The sequence below is a fragment of the Stegastes partitus genome, unplaced genomic scaffold (assembly GCF_000690725.1).
Source record: "Stegastes partitus isolate 25-593 unplaced genomic scaffold, Stegastes_partitus-1.0.2 Scaffold755, whole genome shotgun sequence".
NCBI classification, from domain to species: Eukaryota; Metazoa; Chordata; class Actinopteri; family Pomacentridae; genus Stegastes; species Stegastes partitus.
The window spans coordinates 141,840-165,804 of NW_007578486.1; the positions used below are offsets into that span (position 1 = coordinate 141,840).

A 23,965-nucleotide genomic window follows, 5' to 3' on the forward strand; every position below is an offset into this window, starting at 1 on the left:
TGTTGTTCAGTTATGGCTCAATTATATTATGAATTTGGGTTATGAAAACAATTCCAGTGAAGGATCAGCTGTCACAGACTGAATCCTGAGTGTTGGACTGAGTCTATTCTGGTCTAACCGTTCAGTTGTGGTCTTGTCTCCAGACATCAGTGTGCTGCTGTTATTGGACTGCTAAGATTTTCCCATGCTGGCAGACCAAGCCCCCGCAAACGTAGCTTATAAGGTCCTGTGCATGAGTGAACTCCTTACAACTCTCCCACCCGCCTCCTTCCTCCTCCTCCTCCTCCTCCTCTTCCTCCCTGTTTCTGTTGGTGCCGCTCAGCTCAGAAGACGCGCAGTGGACTCGACCTCATCCCGAGCAGTGCAGCCGGTTTTCAAAACAGGACTTCATACTGTAAAAACTGTGGATGCTGCGGCTCAGGAAATGCCTTGTGGACTCTTGGTAGTCATTTAGCGAATTTTGTTTTGCTCCTCTGAGGAATCTGTGTTTATCTGAGCAGCGAGCGGGAGAAGTCCGTGGAATAACTGAAGCTGCAGGACACGAACTGGTGCGTCAGGATGCTCTGGCTGCGGCAACATTTCACTTTGACAGCAGTGGCAGTTGTTGGTGAGTAAAATCTAAAACGGAATCAGACATTTCTGCTGGTTTCCAGACAAAGTAATCGATGACAGACGCGGAGGGCGCGCTTAGTGCCACGCCGAGGTCTCCAGCGCATCTTTGCGCACACGCCGGACATCAGCTTAGATCATGGCAGTCTGCATAATTGACGACTAAGCAGCTAAAAGCATCCATTAGGTGTGTCACTCCACGTTGCCTGCGCGCCCCGTTAAAAGGTGGTGGCACCACAGTGTCCTCGTAAACTGCCCCTAAATACTTTCCGTCCGTATTGCCCAGATGTTACTTATTCTGACTGAAGGGGAAACCGCAGCGCACTTAATTGTTTCTACGTGCAGCGGCTCGGTCTCAGAAGCATGGCACAGCCTCATATAACGGGAGACATTACAGTCTGTCAAACTGCCGCTCTAATTGAATGTTGCGCATGCCAGTGTTTGCGCAGCGGTGCCAAAGGCTTCCTGGAAAAGTGTCTCTGCAGCGTCATGGATTCATCTTGTTTCTGCAGAAACTGTGTTTTGCAGACCTTGTGAAACATCATCATCATGTGAAATCATGTCACACACCCTGTGCTAAAACAAGGTTCTGGATGAGTACTCATTAGGTGGTAATTTGTAGGAGGTGGAGTGACTGTTGAGGTTCTGTGTCAGTAATGGATATCTGCGTTGGGGAGTCCCTCCGGTGATGCTGCGCCCTCAGGATCAGCTCCAGAGCAGCAGTGGTGAATTAACTTCTAGGTCAAGTCCAAGTCGTTCAAACATGACGGAAAGTACCGGCAAAAGTTGAGAAGAGAGACTCTCATCTGGGTTTCGAGCAAAGCAAACAGTGTCTGTCTCTCTTTAATTCTCAGATTCCTTCGCTTACATGTGATACTGGCTTGTGATGGTCATTAGAGAATTGAGTTAGAGATAAATGCCTGTCTGTGTGAGCGCAAAAGGATCAGTTGGAGCTCGTTTTTGCAAATCATTATCATCCAATCATTACATCTAGAATGAAGTCTGGGTTGTTATTTATTGCTCTGTGCCCTCAGTGTGGCTCCTGCCGATTATCAAACACTGATCTTTGGCTCTGGGCACATTCAGGCTGATTGTTTGTGAATGATTGCTGTTACTTAACCAAGTTGTTCCTTCTCGTGTCCCGTCCTGCACAGCCCTACTGGATGTAGCCTGAGCTGCTGGAGAATGACCTCAGTAGGTTTACGCAGGGCTGGAAGCTCGCTGCTTTGAGACCATACTGGGAGATCCCGTGTTGTGCTATCGGAGCTCCCTCGGCCTGCCTCAGAGGCCCACATGTGGTTATTGTAGTGGCAGCATTTAATCTCTGTAAATTCCATACGGAGATGGGCCTACAGGTGGTTTGAGTTTGGTACTGTGGAGGAGAGGGGCATCTGGCTTCAATCAGGACGTGTCAGAGGGGAATGACCAAGCTGACTAAGGACATGAGCAACATGAACACTTATACATCACACTGAGACAGCAGCTAATTACCATTTGCGTTACTGATTATCCTTCTTATTGAATCTGTATAATGTAAGAAAAAAGAGCTGACATCACAAGATCCCAGAGTTCAAGATGATGTTGTCAGATTCTTCAGTTTGTCTGACAGGATAGTGGCACCAAATGTGAACCATCAAATGTGATACGTTTGCTTAATGAATGACCAAATTAACTTAAAATGAACCTAAACTAAAAATGAAACTAGAAATCATTAGAAAACATGTTAATCTCCAGTTCATTTCAGTAAAATATCGGAAAATATTTTTTAAAAAAAGCATCAAACAATCACCTCACAAAGATGCTTTCAATTGACAGCTCTGTTTGTCTGATGAATAGTGAAAAAAACACAGAGAGTATGCGGCTAAAAGTTGAATAAAACAGGAGAAAGTAGCAAATCCTCACATTTCAGAAGGCGGACAAGTGAAGTATTGCTGATTAGGGCCGCGTCTACTCGTGCCAACCAATAACTCATACTTGCATCATCACTGCGATATTCATTGCAACAGACCACTTACAATGGAATGAAGAAGAAAAATCATTTGATTTACAGTCAGCATTTGAATTCCTGACCTATCAGATGGAGCCCTGGATACACAGGTCTTCCATTGACACCATTTGGACGGTTGGATGAAGCTCCAAGCCTTCTGTCAGCTGCGCTCTCATTAACTGGTGTCAGTTTGGTGGCAACTGTAAGCTTCAGTAGATCTTAGAGCATCCGGTTGGTTCGTGTGATGTTACAATAGCTCTGCTAAATAAGGTGCCCTGAACTTATATCATCTTAAAATCAAGCCTGAAGCAGACAGAAAGCCAGAGGAAGGAGGCCAGTACTGGTGTTATATGATCATTCTTTCTTTTTCCTGTTACTAGCAGCTGCATTTTGAACCCCGCAGATACTGAAGAGATGACTGTTTGAGGGCCACACAAAGCAGTCATCTCTTCCTGGCATGATATGACGCAAGCATGCAATGTGCCATAACATTGTTCAATATTACAAACTGCAGAAAATATTGAAGTGTGCATGTTAGCTACACAGTTCCAACAATGCCAACAAAGACCCACTGAATCACATATGGATGGATCCAAACTCTCTCAGTCCTAAGGAAAATAAGATGAAGTGTATGTTTGGTTGGCGGGATGTTTCGGATGACCCTCTTGACCTTTTGGTTTCATACAGTTGAGCTTTGGTAAGAAAATAAATAAATAAATAAATTGGAGCGATCATCGATAGCTCCTTCAGGTTTAACAGGCAGATCAGCTCAGTGGTCACAACGACTGTAGTTTTTTCAGAAAAAGATTTTAAAGCCAAGGGGAAGACATTTCCTTGGTGGTTAGCACTGTTGCCTCGCAGCTAGAACATCCCCGGTTCGCGTCCTGCTTTGGACACCCGGGATCTTTCTGCGTGGAGTTTGCATGTTCTCCCTGTGCAGCGTGGGTTCTGTGCAGGTTCTCTGGCTTCCTCCCACACAGTCCAAAAACATGCTGAGGTTAATTGGTGATTCTAAATTGTCCGTAGGTGTGAATGTGAGTGTGCTTGGTTGTCTGTCTCTAAGTGTAGCCCTGTGATAGACTGGTGACCTGTCCAGGGTGTCCCCTGCCTTCACCCTGAGTCAGCTGGGATAGACTCCAGCCCTCTGCAACCCTAGTGAGGATTAAGCGGTGTATAGATAATGGATGGAAGGATGGTGAAGACATTTCTCTCTCCCAAGAACTTTGACAAAGTCATTCATGCTTTTATTCATCGATCATTATTCCCCTGAACCTAAAGGTGACATGATCTAAGTCTGATTGTTTTGCCCAAAAGTCAAAGAATTGAAATTCAGTTTCTGACATAAGAGAAAAAAAAAATCCCCAACACTTATCAAAACAGCAGATCAGCCAAGTATTTACACTTCTTAAAGCTCTCTATCGTTCCTCCTTGTCCTCTCTGTTGACCTTGTGACTGATGCAAACTGAAGCTTTTCTTGTAAACTCTTCCCAACATGCAGAACATCGTGGAGATCCGACACAATGAGGTGTTTGTGAGAAACTGCCACAGGACATTTTGGATTTCATATAGCTGGGCAACACAGCAGAAGCAGCCTTTAATGACCTGTTATTTGATTGCTAAGTGATAAATTTAACGAAAGCTATTTCAGGGCCTCGGCTTGGTTGGTGCTTTTACTGTACTGCAGGCATCACAAGGCGTTTTCCAAATAAATTCAGCAGATGTTAATGTCGATGATGGAGAGAAGGGGCGAAGGGTGAGTCGAACACGAACAGATTTAGATTCCCCAACATTCCTCTGAGCACTGGGGTGCTTTTTTTTCATGCAGTTTCCCACATCTCAGATTTGGGAATTTGTCTTTTCCCTACATTTTCTTCAGCACACGGAACGCTGCAGCAGCTGACCAGGGAGGACGGTTAATTCACTGAAAGCTGTGAGGTCAGGGGATGCAAGTCTTCAGACATTATTGAATTTATGAGCTTGGCGAGACTTTGTGGTGAACCCAGCCATCTCCGTCATTAGCAATATGTCTCCTCCTCCTCCTCCTCCTCCTCGTCTTCTATACTCACTGTTGTATCTTTCATTTGAATCAGCTCTCTCCCTGGGTTGTAGCAATCAGCACTAATCTTACATAAACTGTCTGCTGGCAGGGGCACACAGATTCTATAAGACGCCGAGTAATTAGGGTTGGATTCTGTTTGTGTTGTGTCTTCTTCTGCACCTTTTAGCCTCCTTTTTTTTTTAAACCAGCCAGATATAAGTGTTACCTAAAGTAATGTCATCGCTGCTGCACACTCTGAAGGTGTGGCAGGAAATTACAGTTTGTTGTCTTGAGGTAAATGTGGTGAGGAAGCTCAGGAACATGAACAGATAAGGAGCGTCTTTTTGCCTTTACTGTATAGGACAGTGAAGAGAGAGACAAGAAAGTTGGGGAGAAGAACTTGCGGCAAAGGGCCATGTTTGGGATTCGAACCCATGGCCGCTGCATTGGGGACTACAGCCCCTGTACATGGGTCGCCAGCTCAACCAGTTGAGCTGTAGCGGCGGCCCATAAGGAGCATCTTTAACACTTTCTGTTTCAGTTAATGTGATCAATTTTCATTATTTGAACAACAATATCTTCACAACCTCTAGATTAATTGCTTTTAATTTTGTGGACAAATTAATGCTACCCAGGAGGTGAATCCTGCCAACTGCGGTGATCTCCAGACTTTTCCCTCAGCATCAATATAAAGCTGGTTGGTTTTGATTAAAATGTCTTCACAACAACTGGATGAATTACCATGAAATTTTCTACACACACCAGACTATGAATACTTATCATTTTGTTTGGTGATTTCCTGACTTTCTATCTAGTGCAACCAGGGATGCTATGCCACTAAGTTAGCATAATGGTGCTTGTTTTTGTATGGTGACTTTACCCAAGAATAAGGTTGACAAGGCATTTTTCTCCACTGTTATACTTCCACTATGCACTATGCAGTTTCTCAACACTTCCCTTTAATTGTGCAATGATACGACTGGCTTTCCCGGTTCAGTGTTACTCAGTGACGACTAATAATGAGCTGGCTGCTACAGCGACACTCACCATATTTGGAGATCTGGGAAAATTCTATAGTACCGATTATGACATTTCTGGTATTGCGACACCCCTACATAACATCATTAAATCAGTTGTTTTGCTTGTATATGTCACTGATTTTTAGCAAAATACCTGCGAAACTAATGACACTGACAGCCTGAGCTGTATTTGTGTTCAAGCAGAGATGTTTTAAGGTTTTCCACAGTCTGTTTGTCTGTTTGCAGATAGCTCTAAATACTACAACAGCTGCAATCCTGTGCCACAGTCAGAAAGCTTTGTTGTTGCAGTCTGAACAAAATTCTCAGCCTTATCTGACACTGACTAAAAACAACGATTTAGAACCGTTTCCCACAAACAGCAGTGTTTAGATTAGTAAGAAAGTCAGTTACCAAAGAAGCAGAACCACCTTTTGCGCTGATTGAACCAGACGGATGTCATTAACATGTTCTATTTCCTACCCTGGATACCCAGAATATATTTAATTCATGCTTTAAGTTAGTAAGAGTAGAAATAATCAAGTCCTGTTCCTCTAGATGACAAACACATTTCTGTTTTCTGTCAGAAGAAGCTCATGTGCTCTTGACAGCTGCAGCATCCTGCTCAGTTAAAGAAATAATGTGGGGATGTAATAAAACTTAAAAGTCTGAGAGTCTTGAAAGTCTTTCGAGTGAACCTTTGCGAAGACACGACCGTGCAAGTAGCACGTATTTCTCATGAACTTCTTTCCTGGCAGTTTGTGGTTTATAGTGTTTTTATCTGATCGCAGGTTTTCTCAGAGGGATGATGACAGACTAACACCTACCTCATGGTTTACATTTCCAGCGTGACAGTCTGTGACCGCTGACGGTGGTTCAGAGTGATCTGCAGGCACGACGATCTAAGCTTGTTTGTTTATCAGATGTATCAGAATAGTTGTGAGAATGGATTTCAACACAGTGCATCTTGACATTGTACATGCATTCAAACACACTTAGATTTACAGTAAAAGGACAGATTCACTCCAGAATGTGACTTGTAAATGAACTGTAAAGATTGAGTAAAGCCTCCTCAAACTGGAGTCTACTTCATAACATTTTCTGTGCTTTTTAATTATGAAAATCATTGGACTGATATTGTTGGCTAATATATGCCTGTCAAGGATATATATCGGTATTAGCATATATGTTATAAGATATGAAACCTTACTTAAAACTGCTAGAAAATTACAAAACAATGACCCTCATTTTTTACCCTTTTGTTTTTTCCTCCCAAATATTCCTCTAACATGCTTCAATATTAGACAAGAATAACTTCTGGTGTTGGATGTGAACTGCGCCACCTTGCAGCCCAGCTCCTCCAAGTCTCTCAGATCATCTACTTATTTGTGATTAATAATTTTGACATTTGTGAAGAGATCATCACACATACTGTTTCCCAAGATCAACTGTTAACTCCAGGTTCAACTCCAATAAATGTGTACTTCACCTGTATGTATGCATGTGCTGTGCTTACTAAGGGACGTGCCATTGGTCCAGTGGCTAAAACACAGTTTATAACTGTAAGGTCTCCTCTTTGATTCTCACTGTGGTGGTGTGTTGCACTTTATAGCTCTTGTTATCTCTTCGCGCATTTCCTTCCCTTCCTGTCTCTGCTACTGTATCACTGTTTAATAAAAGCATTTATTTTTAACCACAGGACGAGAATTAAAAGTAAGGTTTCTCATGCAACTAGGCAACATTTCTGCAAACACACTCCATATTTAACTGAAAACTTTTGTGCAACTTGACCTGAAACTACAATTCTCAGAATACACTCTTCACACAGTATTGAGAGTTATTCCCAACTGTAGGCTTCACAGTCACAGAGAGGCCAACGTGCACCAAGAATGCAACCCACAGAGCTTAACATCACACTAGTTGATTGGTTGATCCACAGGCTGTCAAAACCCAACATGCTGGGGCCCCTTTGGACAAAATTGAAACAACTGTGTATCATGTGTGTGTTCAGATTTGACTGAGTTTTGACTCTTAGAATGAGCACTTCATTCTTAGTTGTACAGTTTCTTGCAACCACACAGTTTCAGTGCATCCAATGCTTATCTGTTTCGCTCAAAATCTTTACATGATTGTAAGAAACTGCCTCTGAACGCCTCCTATATGTGCTCCCATTAGAGAAACATGTTGTGTTCAGCCTTTAGTTGCTTTTGGTTGAACCTGTATGAGGCAAATTTTTGGGAGTAATTAGTAACAGATATGAATTACGATACAAAATAGTTGTAAAATATTGTAAAACCCTGTGAGTTTTTAACAAAATATTAATATGCTGGCATTTTTAGGGCCCGAGCACTGACTCTATTGGAGTCCAAGGAATTGTTATTCTTCTTAAGGGCCTAAACATACTCAAGAACTCATTAAATTTGCACTCACATCAGAATTGGTGAAAAATGTTATATTTTATGGGACTTGTGAATGTGGGTCTCAAAATGACTCCATGGTGCCCACCCTACAAAATTTGTAACAGCTACTACGAGCAGGACGTTTCACCTACAGCCACAAAATTTAGTAGGCATGTGTAGTACATCAGGGCCCACAAAAAAGCCTCTTGGACCCATACCCTAAACCCAACAGGAAGTCCACCATTTTGAATTAGCTGTGCAATTTTTTGTGATTTTTGTCATATTGAAGAGCGAACTCTGCCTAAGGGTTAACTCTTTCAGGCCTCAAATTTGGCAGCACATACGACAGGGCTTGGTGATTAAAATTTAACAAAACGCTCCGCAAAAGTCAAAGGGCGTGGCAATGGCGACCCTCTGAGTTGTGATCATTCGCCATCAAAGAGGACACGTATCTGCACATGCTCCAATCTGCCTCAAACTTTACATGTTGGATCTGAGTCCTGCCCTGATGACATTCTCATGCCAATATCCATTCACAGTCATAGCGCCACCTGCTGGCAACAGGAAAGGACGCATTTTGCACTTTTTGTTTTTGCTGTTAGTAGCCAGTTGACCATATTAACCTCCAATGTGGTTAGGGCTATGGTCAGGTGATTGTCACTTTGCCCAGAGCACATTTCTTCTACAACCCTGACATGCACGGCACCTTGACAACTGACTTGACTTGTTGTGTGGTACTGTTTCTAATTCCATATCAGTGAATAGATCTTGTAGGTCAAACAATGACATTTGTGTTGCCTCTGAGGTAAAACGTGTTTCGTGAGAAATGTTCACTACAGCGCCCATCATACAGGAACTGAAACTGCAAGATTTGCCAACAGCGAATATGTGCCTGGTTTGAGTGTCTCTCTGTGCATGCAGCACGCTTCTGCAGCAAGTGGAAGTCACAGTGTGAACTTGAGTTGATACTTTAGCACGTGAAAAACAAAAATGACAGCGATGCATGAAGCACGATGTGGCAGCGTTCAGGTAAATGTAGAAAGATGTCTGTGAAATTGTCCGAGGCTGGCTGGTCATAGCGGCTTTTAGCTGCAAGTGTTGCTGCAACTGCAAACATTTAGAGAGGAAAGTTTTGGTGGACTGCTTATCTTATCAAAGTTATCCTTCATTTACATGGATTTCATTACATTTTTTGCGCCTATTTACATCTGTTGAAGGTCTCAGGCAACTTAGAGCCAAACGCAGCGTGCAGTGGATGAAAGGGCGGCAAGCGGATCGGACAGTTTATCATATGGCTAAAGTATGCTTGAAACAAACAGATTCATATGCCTGATAACATCTGAAGTGGGCCGGCACATCCCCCTCATGGCTGCATCCCATTGCCTCACTAATCTCTCACAGAAATATGTGTCTTTTGCGGGTCTTTGTTGTAGCGATGAAGTGGATCATATAAGGACAGTTGTAAAGGCTTTGATACAGGTTTTCATAGTGTTGGGCTCAATTCTGCATAAAAGCTGATATAAATAGTCATATGGAGAATCAATAAGGGCACTTTATGGAAGTTTAAACCCTGCTAGCTGCCGTGTGAAGTCACTTAGATGAGCAGTGTGTGTTTGGCCTGTGTGATGAAGCTAAAGCAACAACATGTATGTAAGATAAAAAGTCAACACCAGCTGCTTACATGAAGCCATAGATCAAAGATGGGAAGAATCTATATGAACTCAGATCAATGGTGTCATGCATCTGTGCTTGCAGGCTGTATGATAGTATCCCCTTTCATCAGTTGACTTCTTGTAGCTATTATACAGCTGCGGTGATGATATAAATGTTTGGTTTGGAGGCACTGAAAACACACAAGTGCCTGTTGACTGGGTCATAAGAGGCTCAAATTAATAGTCGTTCCAAATCGCTCCTCGCTCCGGCTTCTCAGAGGTGAGAATTCACAGCTTTTCTTTGTGTGAAAGTGAGTATGTGACGTTGAATATTTGGGTATGTCGTTGGAAGAAATGTTCAATCTGAAGGCGTCTTCTTTGTCCAGGAAATGTAACTGATTTATGAATAAAGCAAGTAATGATTACTTGAAATCTTTTGTACACAGTCAAAGTCAAGAAAGACCCTCTTACTGAGCCTATTTGTAGTTATAAGAGTGATTTGTTAGTGGTTAACATTTGAAATTGTATTTCAGGAAAAGTCAAGTTTTAATTCCAAAAACTTGGCATTAAATTGTTGCTGTGTTTATCAGCGAAGTATCACTTGAAACTCTTCCAGATGGTGACAACCTTGTGCATCCTGTAAAAATGCCAGAAAAAGGCTAATTGAGCATCAGGTTACACTTCAACAAACAAGGCAGAAGAGTGAACATTTCCTTGAAGAGCTGTGCGAGTCAAAGGAAAGTTTAAAAATATAACCCAGAGCCTGTGAAACCACAAAGGCCACCCACATGACTTGGTTTCATACTCTGCTGCATCAACCGGGTACAGACGTGATGCTGTTACTGACTCTGCTCTGCTGTCTGTGCAGCGTGTGGCAACTGTGGAAGTGAAATATGCTCACAGTCAAGTAAGGATGATGTAGTTTTAAACATCGACATAACAAGGACTAATTAATGATGATGACAATGTTTTGAAAAAAAAAGTTTTATTTTTAGTGCCTTTATTGGACATCTTGTAGCGACCGATTGGGTACATGCAGGCTAACACTTAAAGACATATGAAATGTGAAACATCAAACTAAAGAAGAGAATGAAGAAACCCTTTTCTCCAGTCAAGGTATGACTCATAAAAAAGCAGAAACAGTCCACTTTCCAGAGCCGCCAGTAGTGGTGTCAAGGTTGATCGGTCAGTCGGTCGGTCCACCGTCAGCTTGTTTTTGTCTCCGTGAACTTGAGTAAACTTTCACTTGGAAACAAACATTCCCTTTGTCCAGACGTTGGGTTACTGTCAGTTTTCATTCTATTAAGTGTGACTCATTTGCAAATAAGTGCACTTTCAAATAGCTACAATAATTTGCACCAATAACTCGCTGACCAGCATATATTGTCAGTGTGCACATGTGCCATCCATGCAACACTTTATGCTCACGTTACCCCCATAAAAATGTGGGCCAAAGTCAATGGATGTAATTTCGACAGATGACTGTACAATGTACTTCATGAGCACGACGTCATGTTGTTGCTGCTTCTGTTTCAGGTACATAAACAGGAAGGACGCTTGATGCACTTCGGTGCGTTTGTGACTTCTGTCATTGATTTTGAATGTTTCCGCTGAACCAAATATCTAGTAAATTTCAACTTTGTCGTTAGACCAGAGCAATCCTTTAGCAACAGCTATGGTAATCAGTTTTAATGTTTAATGGCTAGACTGAACATCCATCCATCCATTATCTATACACTGCTTAATCCTCACCAGGGTCACGGGGGGGCTGGAGTCTATCCCAGGTGGCTTAGGGCCGAGGCAGGGGACACCCTGGACAGGTCACCAGTCTATCACAGGGCTACACTTAGAGACAGACAACCAAGCACACTCACATTCACACCTACGGACAATTTAGAATCACCAATTAACCTCAACATGTTTTTGGACCTTGTGGGAGGAAGCCGGAGAACCCAGAGAGAACCCACGCTGCACGGGGAGAACATGCAAACTCCACGCAGAAAGATCCTGGGTGTCCTCACTGGGACACAAACCAGCGACCTTCTTGCTGCGAGGCAACAGTGTTAACCACTGCTCCACCTTGCAGCCCGTGGGCCAAAGTCAATGGATGTAATTTCAACAGATGACTGAACATTGCCCCTGCTTCTGTTTCGGATACACAAACAGGAAGGACGCTTGATGCAGTTCAGTGCATTTGTGACTTCTGTTATTGATTTTGAATGTTTCCGCTGAACCAAATATCGAGTAAACTTCCAATTTTGTCGGGAGACCAGAGCAATCCTTTAGCAACAGCTACGGTAATCAATTTTAATACTTAATAGCTACACTGAATATGTATTGCAGACATCCATAGTGGCTATATATGGCTATAGAGAGCAATTAAATTCTTTCTGTGTAAAAAGAGCATATCAGATACCCACAAATAACTGTTCATGTGTATGGGGCTTTCTCATTACTCACATCTACAATTATAACCAGTTGTAATCCATTTTCAGATATCTATATTTTAATCTGACTAGTCGAGATAGCTACATTGTCCTTTTTTAATAGCTCAAATTAAAGCTGAGCTAATCAAAATGACGCTGTAGATAAATAAAGAAATGTAATTCTGCCTAATTACAATGTAATTACAGATATCTTGAATTGGAGTTTTGATAAGATGAAATTAAGTTGCGGATATCTGTAGTTATGTCAGAAGCTTTAGCAAGTAGGAGGTGGAGTCGAATTTAGTTTTTTTCTTATTTTAAACATACTGTGACACCTTAATAGTAACTGCATAGGACAAGCCATTTAACGCTATGTGAGAGCAGCCTTAGAGCCACAGTCAGTTTCACCTACAAGTGTCCAATAGACAAACTTACACACTCCTGTCTACATTATGTAACTTTCTAATAATATTATCCACCACAGCAGTCGAAATTACTTCTGCTACCACTGTTAACATGCTTTGGTTAACTCGCATCCAATGGGAGTCCTAGAATTTGCAGTACCGTGCACAACAATTCAGAAGGGTTAGAATAAAGTTTGAGATATCCACAGCTGTCACTTTGAATGGTCAACTAAGAGTTAAAGATATCAGAATTAAAATAATTACAACAAGTCAAAATAATATTGACGTCTGTAATTTGAATTCCGGAGAGTCAAACCCAGCGATTAAATGTTAAAATGGTTTGCTGTCATGTATTTAACACACCTGAGAAATTCTGCACCTGAGTAACCCTCATTTGGACCCGAGTCTGCCTGCTCAAAACAGACCTACATGGATACAGTGCTGCACAAACGTACTCGGAGTGGCAAATGCGGAGGCACTAAAAGTAAATAATGTCTGTTCTGTCTATCTGAATGATGAGTGTCAGTTTAGCACAGCAGGGTTGGGCTCTGCTACAGAACTGAGTCATCACTGAGTTATTATGTTTGGTCTCTGCCATAGCAGCAGACAGAGAGCTGCGACGGAAATAAAAAGAAATTTAGGGTTGCCAAGGCGACACATGTGGCAAACTTTTTCTGTTCTGTTTCTGAAAACGTGAAGTCATCCTCGGAAGTCTTGCATGAATCAGTTTTCTCTGTGTCGTCCCTAAAAGCTGGATACATGCGTGAACAGTTTATGTTTTCTGTCAGATACTGAGTGAGAGACAGTTACTGATCGTGTTTGAATTGCTCGGATTATCTTTATGAAGTGTTTGAAAACCTAATCTTTCTATATGCGGCCTCTAAGCCCCAAAATAAACACGATGGGGAGACAAGAGCAGAGTAATCCCCAACCTTGCACACACACACACACACACTTTGGAGGGACGCTGATTTCTGTCAGAAATGAACAAGACACCCGCGAAGATGCAGCATCACACATCGTGTCGGCTTACAGAGGTCTTAACCTCCACAGAGGGTCAAGCCACACACATGTATAAACACACTGAGCACATAAAAGCATTCTGCATGTGTTTTCACACTTCATCACTTGTCTCCATTTCTCTTCAGGCTGTTACAATTTTAGCATTTTCAGGAGCATCCTCTTAACCCCGTTAAGCACTGCTGTAATTGATTCCACATTGACATCCACATTGTCTAAAATTATATAAAAAGTTCATCAAGACAAGTGCACACTGAATACTGTCTTACTAAAATAAAACATTAAACACCAAGTGCTTCCCACATTTCTTATCCAGCACTTATCCGAGCAGCAGAAGTTATCAGTTATTCCCAGGAATTTATAATCATCTCTGCAGCCGTGTCCACAGATAGCTCGTGAGGTATTTTTTGGTCATGTGACCTTTGGCACTGCACAGTTGTTGTGAGGCATCAGGAGCAAATAGGAGGGAGGCAGCAGTGCAGACAGGGAGGCAGAGGGGAGAGCGCAAAGAGGCTGCTGGCGAGACGATAGGGAGGCAGAGGGGAGGTCCGTTTCAGAGAATTTGTGGTGGGAGAAGATTGCATTATCTTCAGTTTGGGCAAAAACAAGGAGAAGAGGGAAAGGTGGTGAGGTTAAAGGGAGAAAAGGGCAACCGCTGCTTCTGTTTTTTCAGCGTGGGAGAGGGGTTAGTCATCTCTGCAGCTTCTGTATTTGGTGGCACTGTGGTTGGCAAGTTCTCAGAGTGCAAAACAGGTTGCATGTTAGTGCTTTCTCAAATGACGGCCATCTTTAAGGTTAAGTGGATGTTTGGGAAATATGCTAGCTTGCTTAATACCTGAGGCCTGATACCACTCTATCCACCTGATCAATATCTGTCTGCAAGTACGATGCAAGAGCAAAGAGGTGATTATGTTCGGTTGGCATTAAAACTGTGAGCAGCTTTGTTCTCTCTGAGTTCAAACACCTCCTGTACCAGTGCCCCGTTTCTTCGTGTTAGTGGTATAACAACCCGTTTCAGATGTTATCAGCCCATTAAATGGCCATTATCATCGCGGATCATTCCCTTACATATGGGCCTATAGGGACCTCCTCCACCTTCTAGTAGCCCCAGTAGACTGTTATCGCCCCTTTTAGTGGTAATGGAGCTGCATTTTGCACTTCTAGAGAGGAATAAAAGTTCACATTTGGAAGTTAAATGGGATGGTGGAGCGGTACCTCTGCAGACTTTCACGCTGGACTTTGAATCCTGTCACAGACCAGAATTACAGTTTTATTTTGTCACTTAAGGTTTGTTTTGACTTTCGCTTTCAACTGCAGTTTTTCATTCTGTCTTTAATTATATTTCAGTCAGTGTTTGATTTAAATTACAGGCACCAAAACGACTTGGTTGGTGGAAAAAAAGAATCTTTGTTTGGGTTAAAATACACCCTGTTGCTATGTTGCTGCGTGCTATAAAGCTCCATTTTGTTTAATTCAACAGTGACGACTTCACTGGAGATTTCACAAACACTTCTTCACACAACTGCAAACGGTCGGCAAAGTTATCACGGTTACTTTCTGTGTATCAGTGCTGAGAATCGGTGATAACGCACCATCTGGTCTACTAGCAGATGGAAGAAAATCAGAGTGGCCCAAATTTATGGGAATGTCACGTCCAAATTTGGTGGGAAAACTATTTACTGAACACAACAGTTTATTCGGCACTTATTTGCAGGATCTTTCCTGATTGCTTGGCAAGATAAGAGGTCGGTGAGCCCATTAATGCCAACAACGACAGCCTTTAACTCCCCCATATGTTTGTGTAAGGATCAAGCAAACAAAATCCAAAGTTTTTGTTTTGAACGTAGCCAGGCTAGCAGTTTCCCCCTGCTTCCAGTCTTTATGCTAAGCTAAGCTAACCAATTTTAATGTAAAAGAGGGTGCTATCTAACTTTATATCGAGGTTCTTACTTATTTCCAGTTGGCCTTTTTCCCAGTATGTCTATTTGTTCACTGAAGAACACTAAAACTAAACAAGCGTCATTGTTAAAAGAATGAAACTAACTCTAATGCCAAAAAACAAAAGTTACACCATCAGCTTCACCCTCCTCCTTCAACCTTTTTGTGCGACAATCTAACAATGCCACACTCCTTCCTTCTGTGGAACTGGAAGTCTTTATGACCAGCAGGAGTTTGTCTGCAGAACGTGTTGTTATTGAGGTGAAGACAGCATCCCTTTGACTGTAACAGATCCAACGTTCAGGTTCTCTCATTTCCCACCATTGATAGAAATTTGAAAAAGCCACTTTGTTTTGGGTGTAGTTTGCGATAAGGCCGATATATTTCGTAGAACAGGATTTAGGTCTGTCTCACATAATTTCCTTGTTTTTGCCAGTGTGTGCCAACCAATGCCCCTCGGGCTTTGCCAGAAGAAACACTTAAGTAGTGCCTTCACACACACACACATGCATACTTGTAGTCCTCTGGGGTTCTCAGTACCTGCGAAGTGCTGATAGCCTCAGATCCTGGACACATGCGTTTGTGTGTGTTTTCGCAGCCTGAGCACTGCTGCATCTGTGCACCAGGCCCGTCCAGCCCTCCACCCCCCTTGTCTGTCTCCCAGGCCAGCAGCGGGCCAGAGCTATCCATCAAACTGGCATCATACAGGGAGCAGAGGAGCTGTGGCGTCTGCCTGGAGCAACGTGTTCACATTAACCTCTCCAGTGAAAGGCCAACACAAATGACCGCGCTGGTCATGATGCTCTTCCGTGCAGACAAAAAGCATCATGGGAAATAAAGACAAAAAAAAACCAGCTGAACTTATGGGAGTTTGTAATGTTTGGACCTGGTTGTACTGTAAAGGAAGTGGTGATGAGTGAGAAGTGAGACTGAGACTGTTTACGTACAAGAATCCTGGTTATAATTTTCATAAATCTTCACATGTGTAGCGTTGAACTTGTTTGTTCACGTGTTTTTGTAGCAAATTTGATCGACAGTTTGCTTTATCGCCTTCACATGGCTGACAAATTGCAACATGAAATGGGTTTGAGCACACTTTGTTTGTTCCAGAAATGTCCTCCCTAATCTGATGTCGCAAAGTTACTCAACCATCCAACAAACAGTTCCCCACAGATGAGAATGGACAGAATGAGCCAAAATAGTTTTGTAGTTGGTAAACACTCTTTTAGAACTTTATCCTTCTGTGACCTTATTCATAGAAAGACGTCAGGCCTTCAGCAAGAGGATCAGTCAAAAACAAGCTCACACAACAAAAAGAGAAACGCATATATTTATGTAGATGTAAGATGTTGATTGTGAGTCATCATATAATCAATACTAAATGACTCACACTGGAAATGGCAGCCTGATGTGATGTAATGGGAAAATTGTGCTTCGAGTCTTATAGTTTTTAAGCATTTTTGGGTAATTTATTGCAGTTTTGATGGAAATTGGTTTGTTGTAGAATTATATATGCAAGTATGGATGTGAGCACATAAAGTTTCAACATTTACAGCCAATAACTAGTAATAAATTGTTTTCCTAAACCGCTGCGCCATCATGCAAAAAAAAAAAAAGCAATCTTGAAGTATAAGTTCCTCCCTCTATAATCCCATTGGTCCTCCCTCTCATCTTATCTACCAGCATCCCCCTCCCCTCTTTACACCGTCTCCACCGAGCTTATCAGCATCGTGTTTCATAGTATCAGTCAGCATCGCTTTCAGTCACACTAAACGACATGCACACTGATTGTTTCTAAAAAGTAATATCTTCCATCTGTGTGCGCGAATTGACCGGAAAAAAAAAAGAAAAACATTCCCATAGTTCACACTCTAGATGCCTTTGAACAACCTCCAGATACCTCGACTGGAGCTGGTTTGTTGACAGCAGCACGGAATCAAAGACGACAGCCGACATCCGATCTGACATTCAGGTTTAAGATGCTTCCCTCTTGATGGCTAAAAAAAAGTGTTTCGGTTGTGACGTCAAGTTGTTTGTGTTTTAGGTGTTTACCACAAAGATTTCATGTATTTCTCAAACACCAACAGGAACTGAGATTCACATGACAAGCAAGTTTCACATGCAGACGTGTTCTCAGGATCATTTATGTCTTGTTCATTTTGGATTTTGGAGACATATTCGCAGAAGTCTGACTTCAACCATGTGTATTGCGCACTATTTATAAAAAGAATGTAATTCTGGTGATGGATGCTGGAGCAACTGTTTTTTTCAACTCAAGGAAATAAAAAAAGGCTGCATCACCTTGAGAAATTATCTGCATGGCCGCTATTGTGCATCCGTTAGCAGCAGAGAGGAAACATTAGATAGTGAAGAAGAAAACGTTCATGTGACAAATTCTTCATTAGATCAACTTTGGTCACTGGATGTGAGAAACACATGAGAGTAAGGGTTGTAGAAAGACCTGAAGTGAACTATTATCTGTCATCACAAACTTTTATTATAAGTGTTATTGTTTGATTTTGTGTATATTAGACGTATATTTTTGCCACTTTATGTGACTAATTTTCAGTATTGGCGTGTGTGTGTCCTGTGTGGTGTTTGTCTGAAGTGTTCTGGAGTAGCATGGAAACAAAAGAGGAGCCGTGACCCTCCACAAACACATCTGTGCGTTTCACGGTGTTGACAGGAGAGAGTTTCACCCCCACTGAGGTCACGTCCACACTCACGTGGAGGTGTATTAAAAGTCCATCTTTCTTTTTTTCTCGTCTTTAAGCTTTAATCCAGAGTCACCTCCCAGAAGATGATTTAAAAAATGAAAATGCTGCTGTGTGGTAGATTAGATTTAAGAGTGGCTGACTTGTTTGCACCCTTGATGTCTGTTTTCCTGCACAAGATACAGCGTTTTCACATCCATGACTTCACTTAGAAAAAGCGACAGCTGAATCATAAAAGTGTGATTATTGATTTTGGCTTCTGAAAATGTGATTTTTTGTTGTGATGTTAATGTGATTTATGGATGTTTACACATTCAAACTCAGTCACATGACAGTAACAGCAAATTAAACAAATGGTATTAGTTGAACCACGTGACAGTAGCGTGTAAGCAGACTGCGCAGACTCTTTAAATAACAGTCCTCTCTAAGCATATCATTACGTCTGTTGCTGATGCTTTTCCTTTTCAATCTTAGTTTAGTAAGTGATGTATTTACAAAACATCTCCCAACCCACAATTACATTAATCTGCTGTTATTATCCACAATCAGCAAACACTTGAGCGTCTTTCTGGAGGATTTCAGTCGGATGGGTGTGTTTGGGAGCTAAGTGCTGCTTTTAGAGTGACACATAAGGCAAAGTAAATATTAAACAAACACCCAATGACTGGAAATTGCTGCTTTTACAGGAATATGTTTATCAACTTTCTTTTTTAGGAACTAGATGAGGGGACGGTACCACTCCCTTGTTGGTACGTTAAATACTGAGGCTGAAAACAGGCGTACGTCGAGTCGGTCTCCTGTCACTCGTATAGCTCTTTATTTATATTTACTTGTGCAGAAGGACAATGCAAAAGTGACTATTTGTGGTATTAAAAGGAGTTTGTTGCAACCTCCCTGTGATGCCAAAACCGGCCCTTTTCAGCCTAAAAATAGAAACCATCCACTCATCTCCCCTCACAGTCTCTTGTCAGCTTTCACAATATAAAACCTGGATGTCATTCAGTCTGTTTAAGCTCCATAGCAATAAAAATAAGCTCATGGTTGTGGCTCCCCCGATGCTCCTCTGGAAGGTCGGAGATCTCCTCCTTGACATGGACGGCTGCTCTTCAGCTCCGCAACTGAGACGTCATTCTCCACCCTCTCATTCCAGCCATATATCAAGTTCATCACCGTGCTACCACCTCAGAAGACCCTCCACAGTTCGACCAGCATGCTCAGGCTGTGTGGTCAAGACACTTATTCATGCCTTTGTCACCCTCCGTCTGGATTATTGCAAAGTAGTCCTGTGAGGACTGTCGAGCAAAGGCCTGGACAGGCTCCAGTATGTGCCGAATTTAGCTGTCAGGGTTCTTACCTGCAACAAGTCACCACATTCGCCTTCACTGGCTCTCAGTTCTGTATCTAATACAAAATCCTCCCTCTATAAACTCCCTCATGCTCTTGCCCCTCACTACCTATCAGACCTCCTCCACTTCTATGTCCCAGGAGACCCAAAATCTGTGAACTTGGACATGGCTCTGCTCAACATTCCTTTTTTGCTATGAATTTCTAATCCATGTAGGTTTTATATTTGTAAAACTTTGCCAGAACCCAGTATAGTGAGTTTTATTTATGTGATTTATTCATTTCCAATCCAATAAATACCTTATTTGAGTCCTTTATCCAGCTCCTGTAACACACATACAGAAGACAAGCTGCTTCAACATTCACCAGCTAGACTGGATATGTATTGCAGATATCCGAAATTCAATCCTCCCCAGTCAGAAAGAACATTTCAGATGTCCACAATGACATTCTTTCTATCCACAATTGTCATTTCAATCAGGTCTTCATTTTTCCAAGGACACATGACATCACTTTTACCATTCGTGTGTCCGGGGTTTCTCATTACACAAATCTGCAATTCACATTGTAGATAACTGCAGCTGAATTATGACTAGTTTTAATCAGATATTTACAGTTTAACGCCAACATTGTCCTTTTTAGGTTTTAAATTAAGTTTGGACTGGTTAGAATGAGGGCTGCAAGGTGGCGCAGTGGTTAGCACTGTTGCCTCGCAGCAAGAAGGTCACCGGTTCGCGTCCTGGGATCTCCTTTGCATGTTCTCCTCGTACAGCGTAGGTTCTCTCCGGGTTCACCGGCTTCCTCCCACAGTCCAAAAACACATTGAGGTTAATTGGTGATTCTAAATTGTCCGTAGGTGTGAATGTGAGTGTGCTTGGTTGTCTGTCTCTAAGTGTGGCCCTGTGATAGACTGGTGACCTGTCCAGGGTGTCCCCTGCCTTCACCCTAAGTCAGCTGAGATAGACACCAGCTCCCCCCGTGACCCTGGTGAGGATTAAGCGGTGTATAGATAATGGATGGATGGATGGCTTAGACTGACCTTGTAGATATCTGACATATTTTAATTTCGCATAGTTACACTCAGCTACTAAATGTTAAAACAGCTCGCCATACATACAATACGTGTAGTTTTTACTCTATACTTTCTGCACATACGAAACAAACAAGATTTTACATCAATGCTTTAGAAATTCTGCTAGCTGTTTCCATCTGTTTCCAGTCTTTATGCTAAGCTAGGATAATTGCCTCCCGGCTCGAGTCGTCTCATCCATCTGCTGGAGAGAATATGAATCTTTCTAAAAGCTGTTTCCTTAAAAGCAGTCGTTTTCTGGTAATGACACCCCAGTCAGCTTTATAAAACAGCTTATTTATACTTGTTTTCCCTGGAAATTAACTGCATCAGTCTACCTAAACAGCAGACAGACAGCCAGAAGCACTCCGTTCCTGTATTCCAGTACCACTAATGAAAGTTTAAACAACATTAAGTGGTGAGTGCAGATCTACCAGTTGGTCTGTTAAGTGGGAGTCTGGAGCTTCAGTATCACTTCATTATTAAGTACATGCTAAACATAGCACAGATAAATAGCGCTCTGTAAAACTATAATTACAGTTGTAATGTTTGTTGTTTAATACACGTTATTTAAAAAGAGACATACAGTTATTATCATGTTGCAGGTAATTGTTCGCTGTTTGCACTCGATAAGCGACACGCCCTTTTCCCTGCATCTCTGTTTTCTTTTAAAGTTTCTATTTGCTTTCAGTGACTTTGCAAAATATACTGTCCGTGGTTATACAGAGTTTGCCCACCAGCTCTGGATTACATTATTTTCTCTCACTGTTTCCCTCGTGATTTCTTTTTGCATGCTGCTTATTGATTCTGGATGGAGGTCATTCGTTGACCCCTGGGTGTGTGTATTTTTAGTTTGATGTAACCCAGGAGCCCACCCCGCCCCCCCACTCCTCCCTGTTGCTCCCTGAAACTGTAGTGATCAGCAGATTTAACACTTATCGTATGTGTCTGCTGCGGGGACACGGTTAGAAGAGCGTCAGCCACCCCTGCATTATAGAGAGAGGATTTTAGAGGGAGGGGGGGGATGAAAGCTTTGACAACCGTCAAGGGGGATGATGTCATGTGTGGGTCTCAGCTTGTAAGCCTGGATGTTTTCTGCACCAGTGAAAATACGGAGCTCCAGAGGATACATCTGGAAGTTTCACAAAGAGGAATCCGACACCGTCGAGCCGACGCGTTCAGTCAATGAGTGCAGGGATGCAGCAGAGGGATGCTGGAGTGGGTGGTGGGAGGGACGGACAGAGATGAATGGAGAGCAGAAACAGTAGAGACATGAATGATGTTCTTGAGGGACAGAGGGATGATGGAGTGAACTAATGAATGGATGGAAGAGAGGAAGCAGATTAAATAGCGAGCGGGGCTGAGGGAGCTGGTGAAGCAGCTCCTGGGATGGCAGTCAGTTTGTTGGGTTGGTCCTGAGTGGAATATCTCAGCAACGGTTCAGCCTTTAAACTTTACAGGCGTTCATGGCTGAGGAAATTCGGAATGGCTTTGGCAATACCTTGAGTTTTCTCTTGCACCACCATGAGGTTGACTTTGTGGTTTTTAGTGAGATGGCTTTAATAACTCTGGTGATCCCTTTTTATTTAAATTTTTTATGATCAAATACTCGTAAAACTAAAGACTTTCCCTTCAGTCTCAGCTGAAATTTAGGTTTAGAGTAAATTAGCAAAAGTTGGCAGCCTAACACACACCAGGAGCTCATTTCACTAAGTTTGCAACATGCAAGCAGTGGGTCGACCAATCAGCCCGGCCAAATGTCAGATCCAAACTTTAGCATTTTTTTTGTTTTGTTATTTTTCTTTTTAACTGATTTGCAATAAAATAAATTTCAAATTGTGCTCCTTTGGCTCTAACACATCCATCTGTCATTATCTGGAGTCACCACTTTGTGGTCTTTAGCAATATCACACCCACAATGCGATCTGATTGGTTACACATTATGAGCAGTGTCCAGGCAACACTGAAGGATAATTGTTAAGAAGCTTTCTTCTCATTTAACACATGTAAACAATAGTTAAATTAACGCAATTTAATGAAGTTTTGTGTTGGACTATTCTGAAGTTTGACACCAAAATTTAATGTTTTAAAGCGAATGCATGTTGTTTAAAATGTTGGTTATTAGTGTCCTTGATTAGTGATAATTTGTGTCAGTATTCAGCATTAGTCCCTGTTAAACTAGGAATCATACAACTGAGATCAGTTTCTTTCCAGTTAAGTTTGACTCATTAACTAATCAAAAGAAGCATCATACTTGTCCATGTATGTGCGTTTAGTGAATTCAATAAATCTGCAGTTTGTGAGTGGCAAATCTTTGTGCATGTCAGTAAGCTTCGATAGCATTTAGTGCAAAGCACCACTGTGTGCAAAGTTATAACTATTACGGATTAACAAGACCAGTGGTAATGTGGTAGTTGGTATCGCTGAAATGTCACAATGTACAATATGTATACAATACCCCCTGATTCATATGTTTTCAGAACATTAAATGGCCGTTATCGTCACACATAATTATACGTATGGGTCAGTAGGAACCTCCTCCACTGGGCCAGAAGGTCAATCAATTCAATTACAAACAGAAAGTAACCTTGATAACGTCGGCGACCTCTTGCGGCCATGCAGCAAATCTCTATCGGAGTTGTCACCATGGAAACGTGCAAAATAAAGTTTAGTAACATGTGGAACACATCGATCTGAGACTGGACCAAACTCAAGCCTCTAGAGTAAATTCCGCTGGCTTATGCCTCTTTCATCCCATCTCCAACCTCCAAATGTGGACTTTAGTTTCCTCTTTGAAAGTGCAAAATCGCAGCTCTGCCATAACAGCCTACTAAGCACAGTGGAAGATGGAGGAGATTCCTACTCGCCCATATGTATGGAAATGATGTGCGATGATGACGGCCATGTAATGGGCTGATAACATCTGAGTCTGGCGCATTAACAGAAACGTTTCAGGTTATGAACAATGTGATGACATGTTGTTAACATAAAGTTGAAAAAAATGACTTTCTCTCATCTTGAATTAGATGTACAGATTGGAATTTGAAAAGCTTCTTGCATTTATTCCAAATGTAAAACCGTTTGCATTCTGGCGTTTGTTCGTCTATAACTTATCCCCTCAAATGTTAAATTTCTCCCGACATACATGACTCGATGTTGCACCACTACTCGCCGCCTCCATCCAAATTGTCAAGTCGATAGAATCTATAGTACCATGAAAGAAAAAGTGCTTTTTTCAGAATTTTGGTGTCAAAGTATTGTTTGTCGTGACATCCACAGTGTCCCCAGTCAAAGCTTTTCGCCATGTTTTTCAGTAATTCTTATCTTGTCCATCTGACACTTTAAATGA

The 23,965-nt window shown here is 42.0% G+C and overlaps 1 protein-coding gene across 1 annotated transcript in view; it reads left to right on the forward strand.

Moving 5' to 3' along the window:
* The first annotated feature begins 271 nt into the window (after positions 1-271).
* The window catches only part of itga1 (integrin, alpha 1), a 66,947-nt gene continuing 43,253 nt past the window's right edge, over positions 272-23,965 (forward strand). The window contains exon 1 of the mRNA XM_008291686.1: positions 272-607. Coding sequence (XP_008289908.1) covers positions 559-607 — 49 coding nt within the window. The 5' untranslated portion in view covers positions 272-558. The remainder of the gene's footprint in view (positions 608-23,965) is intronic.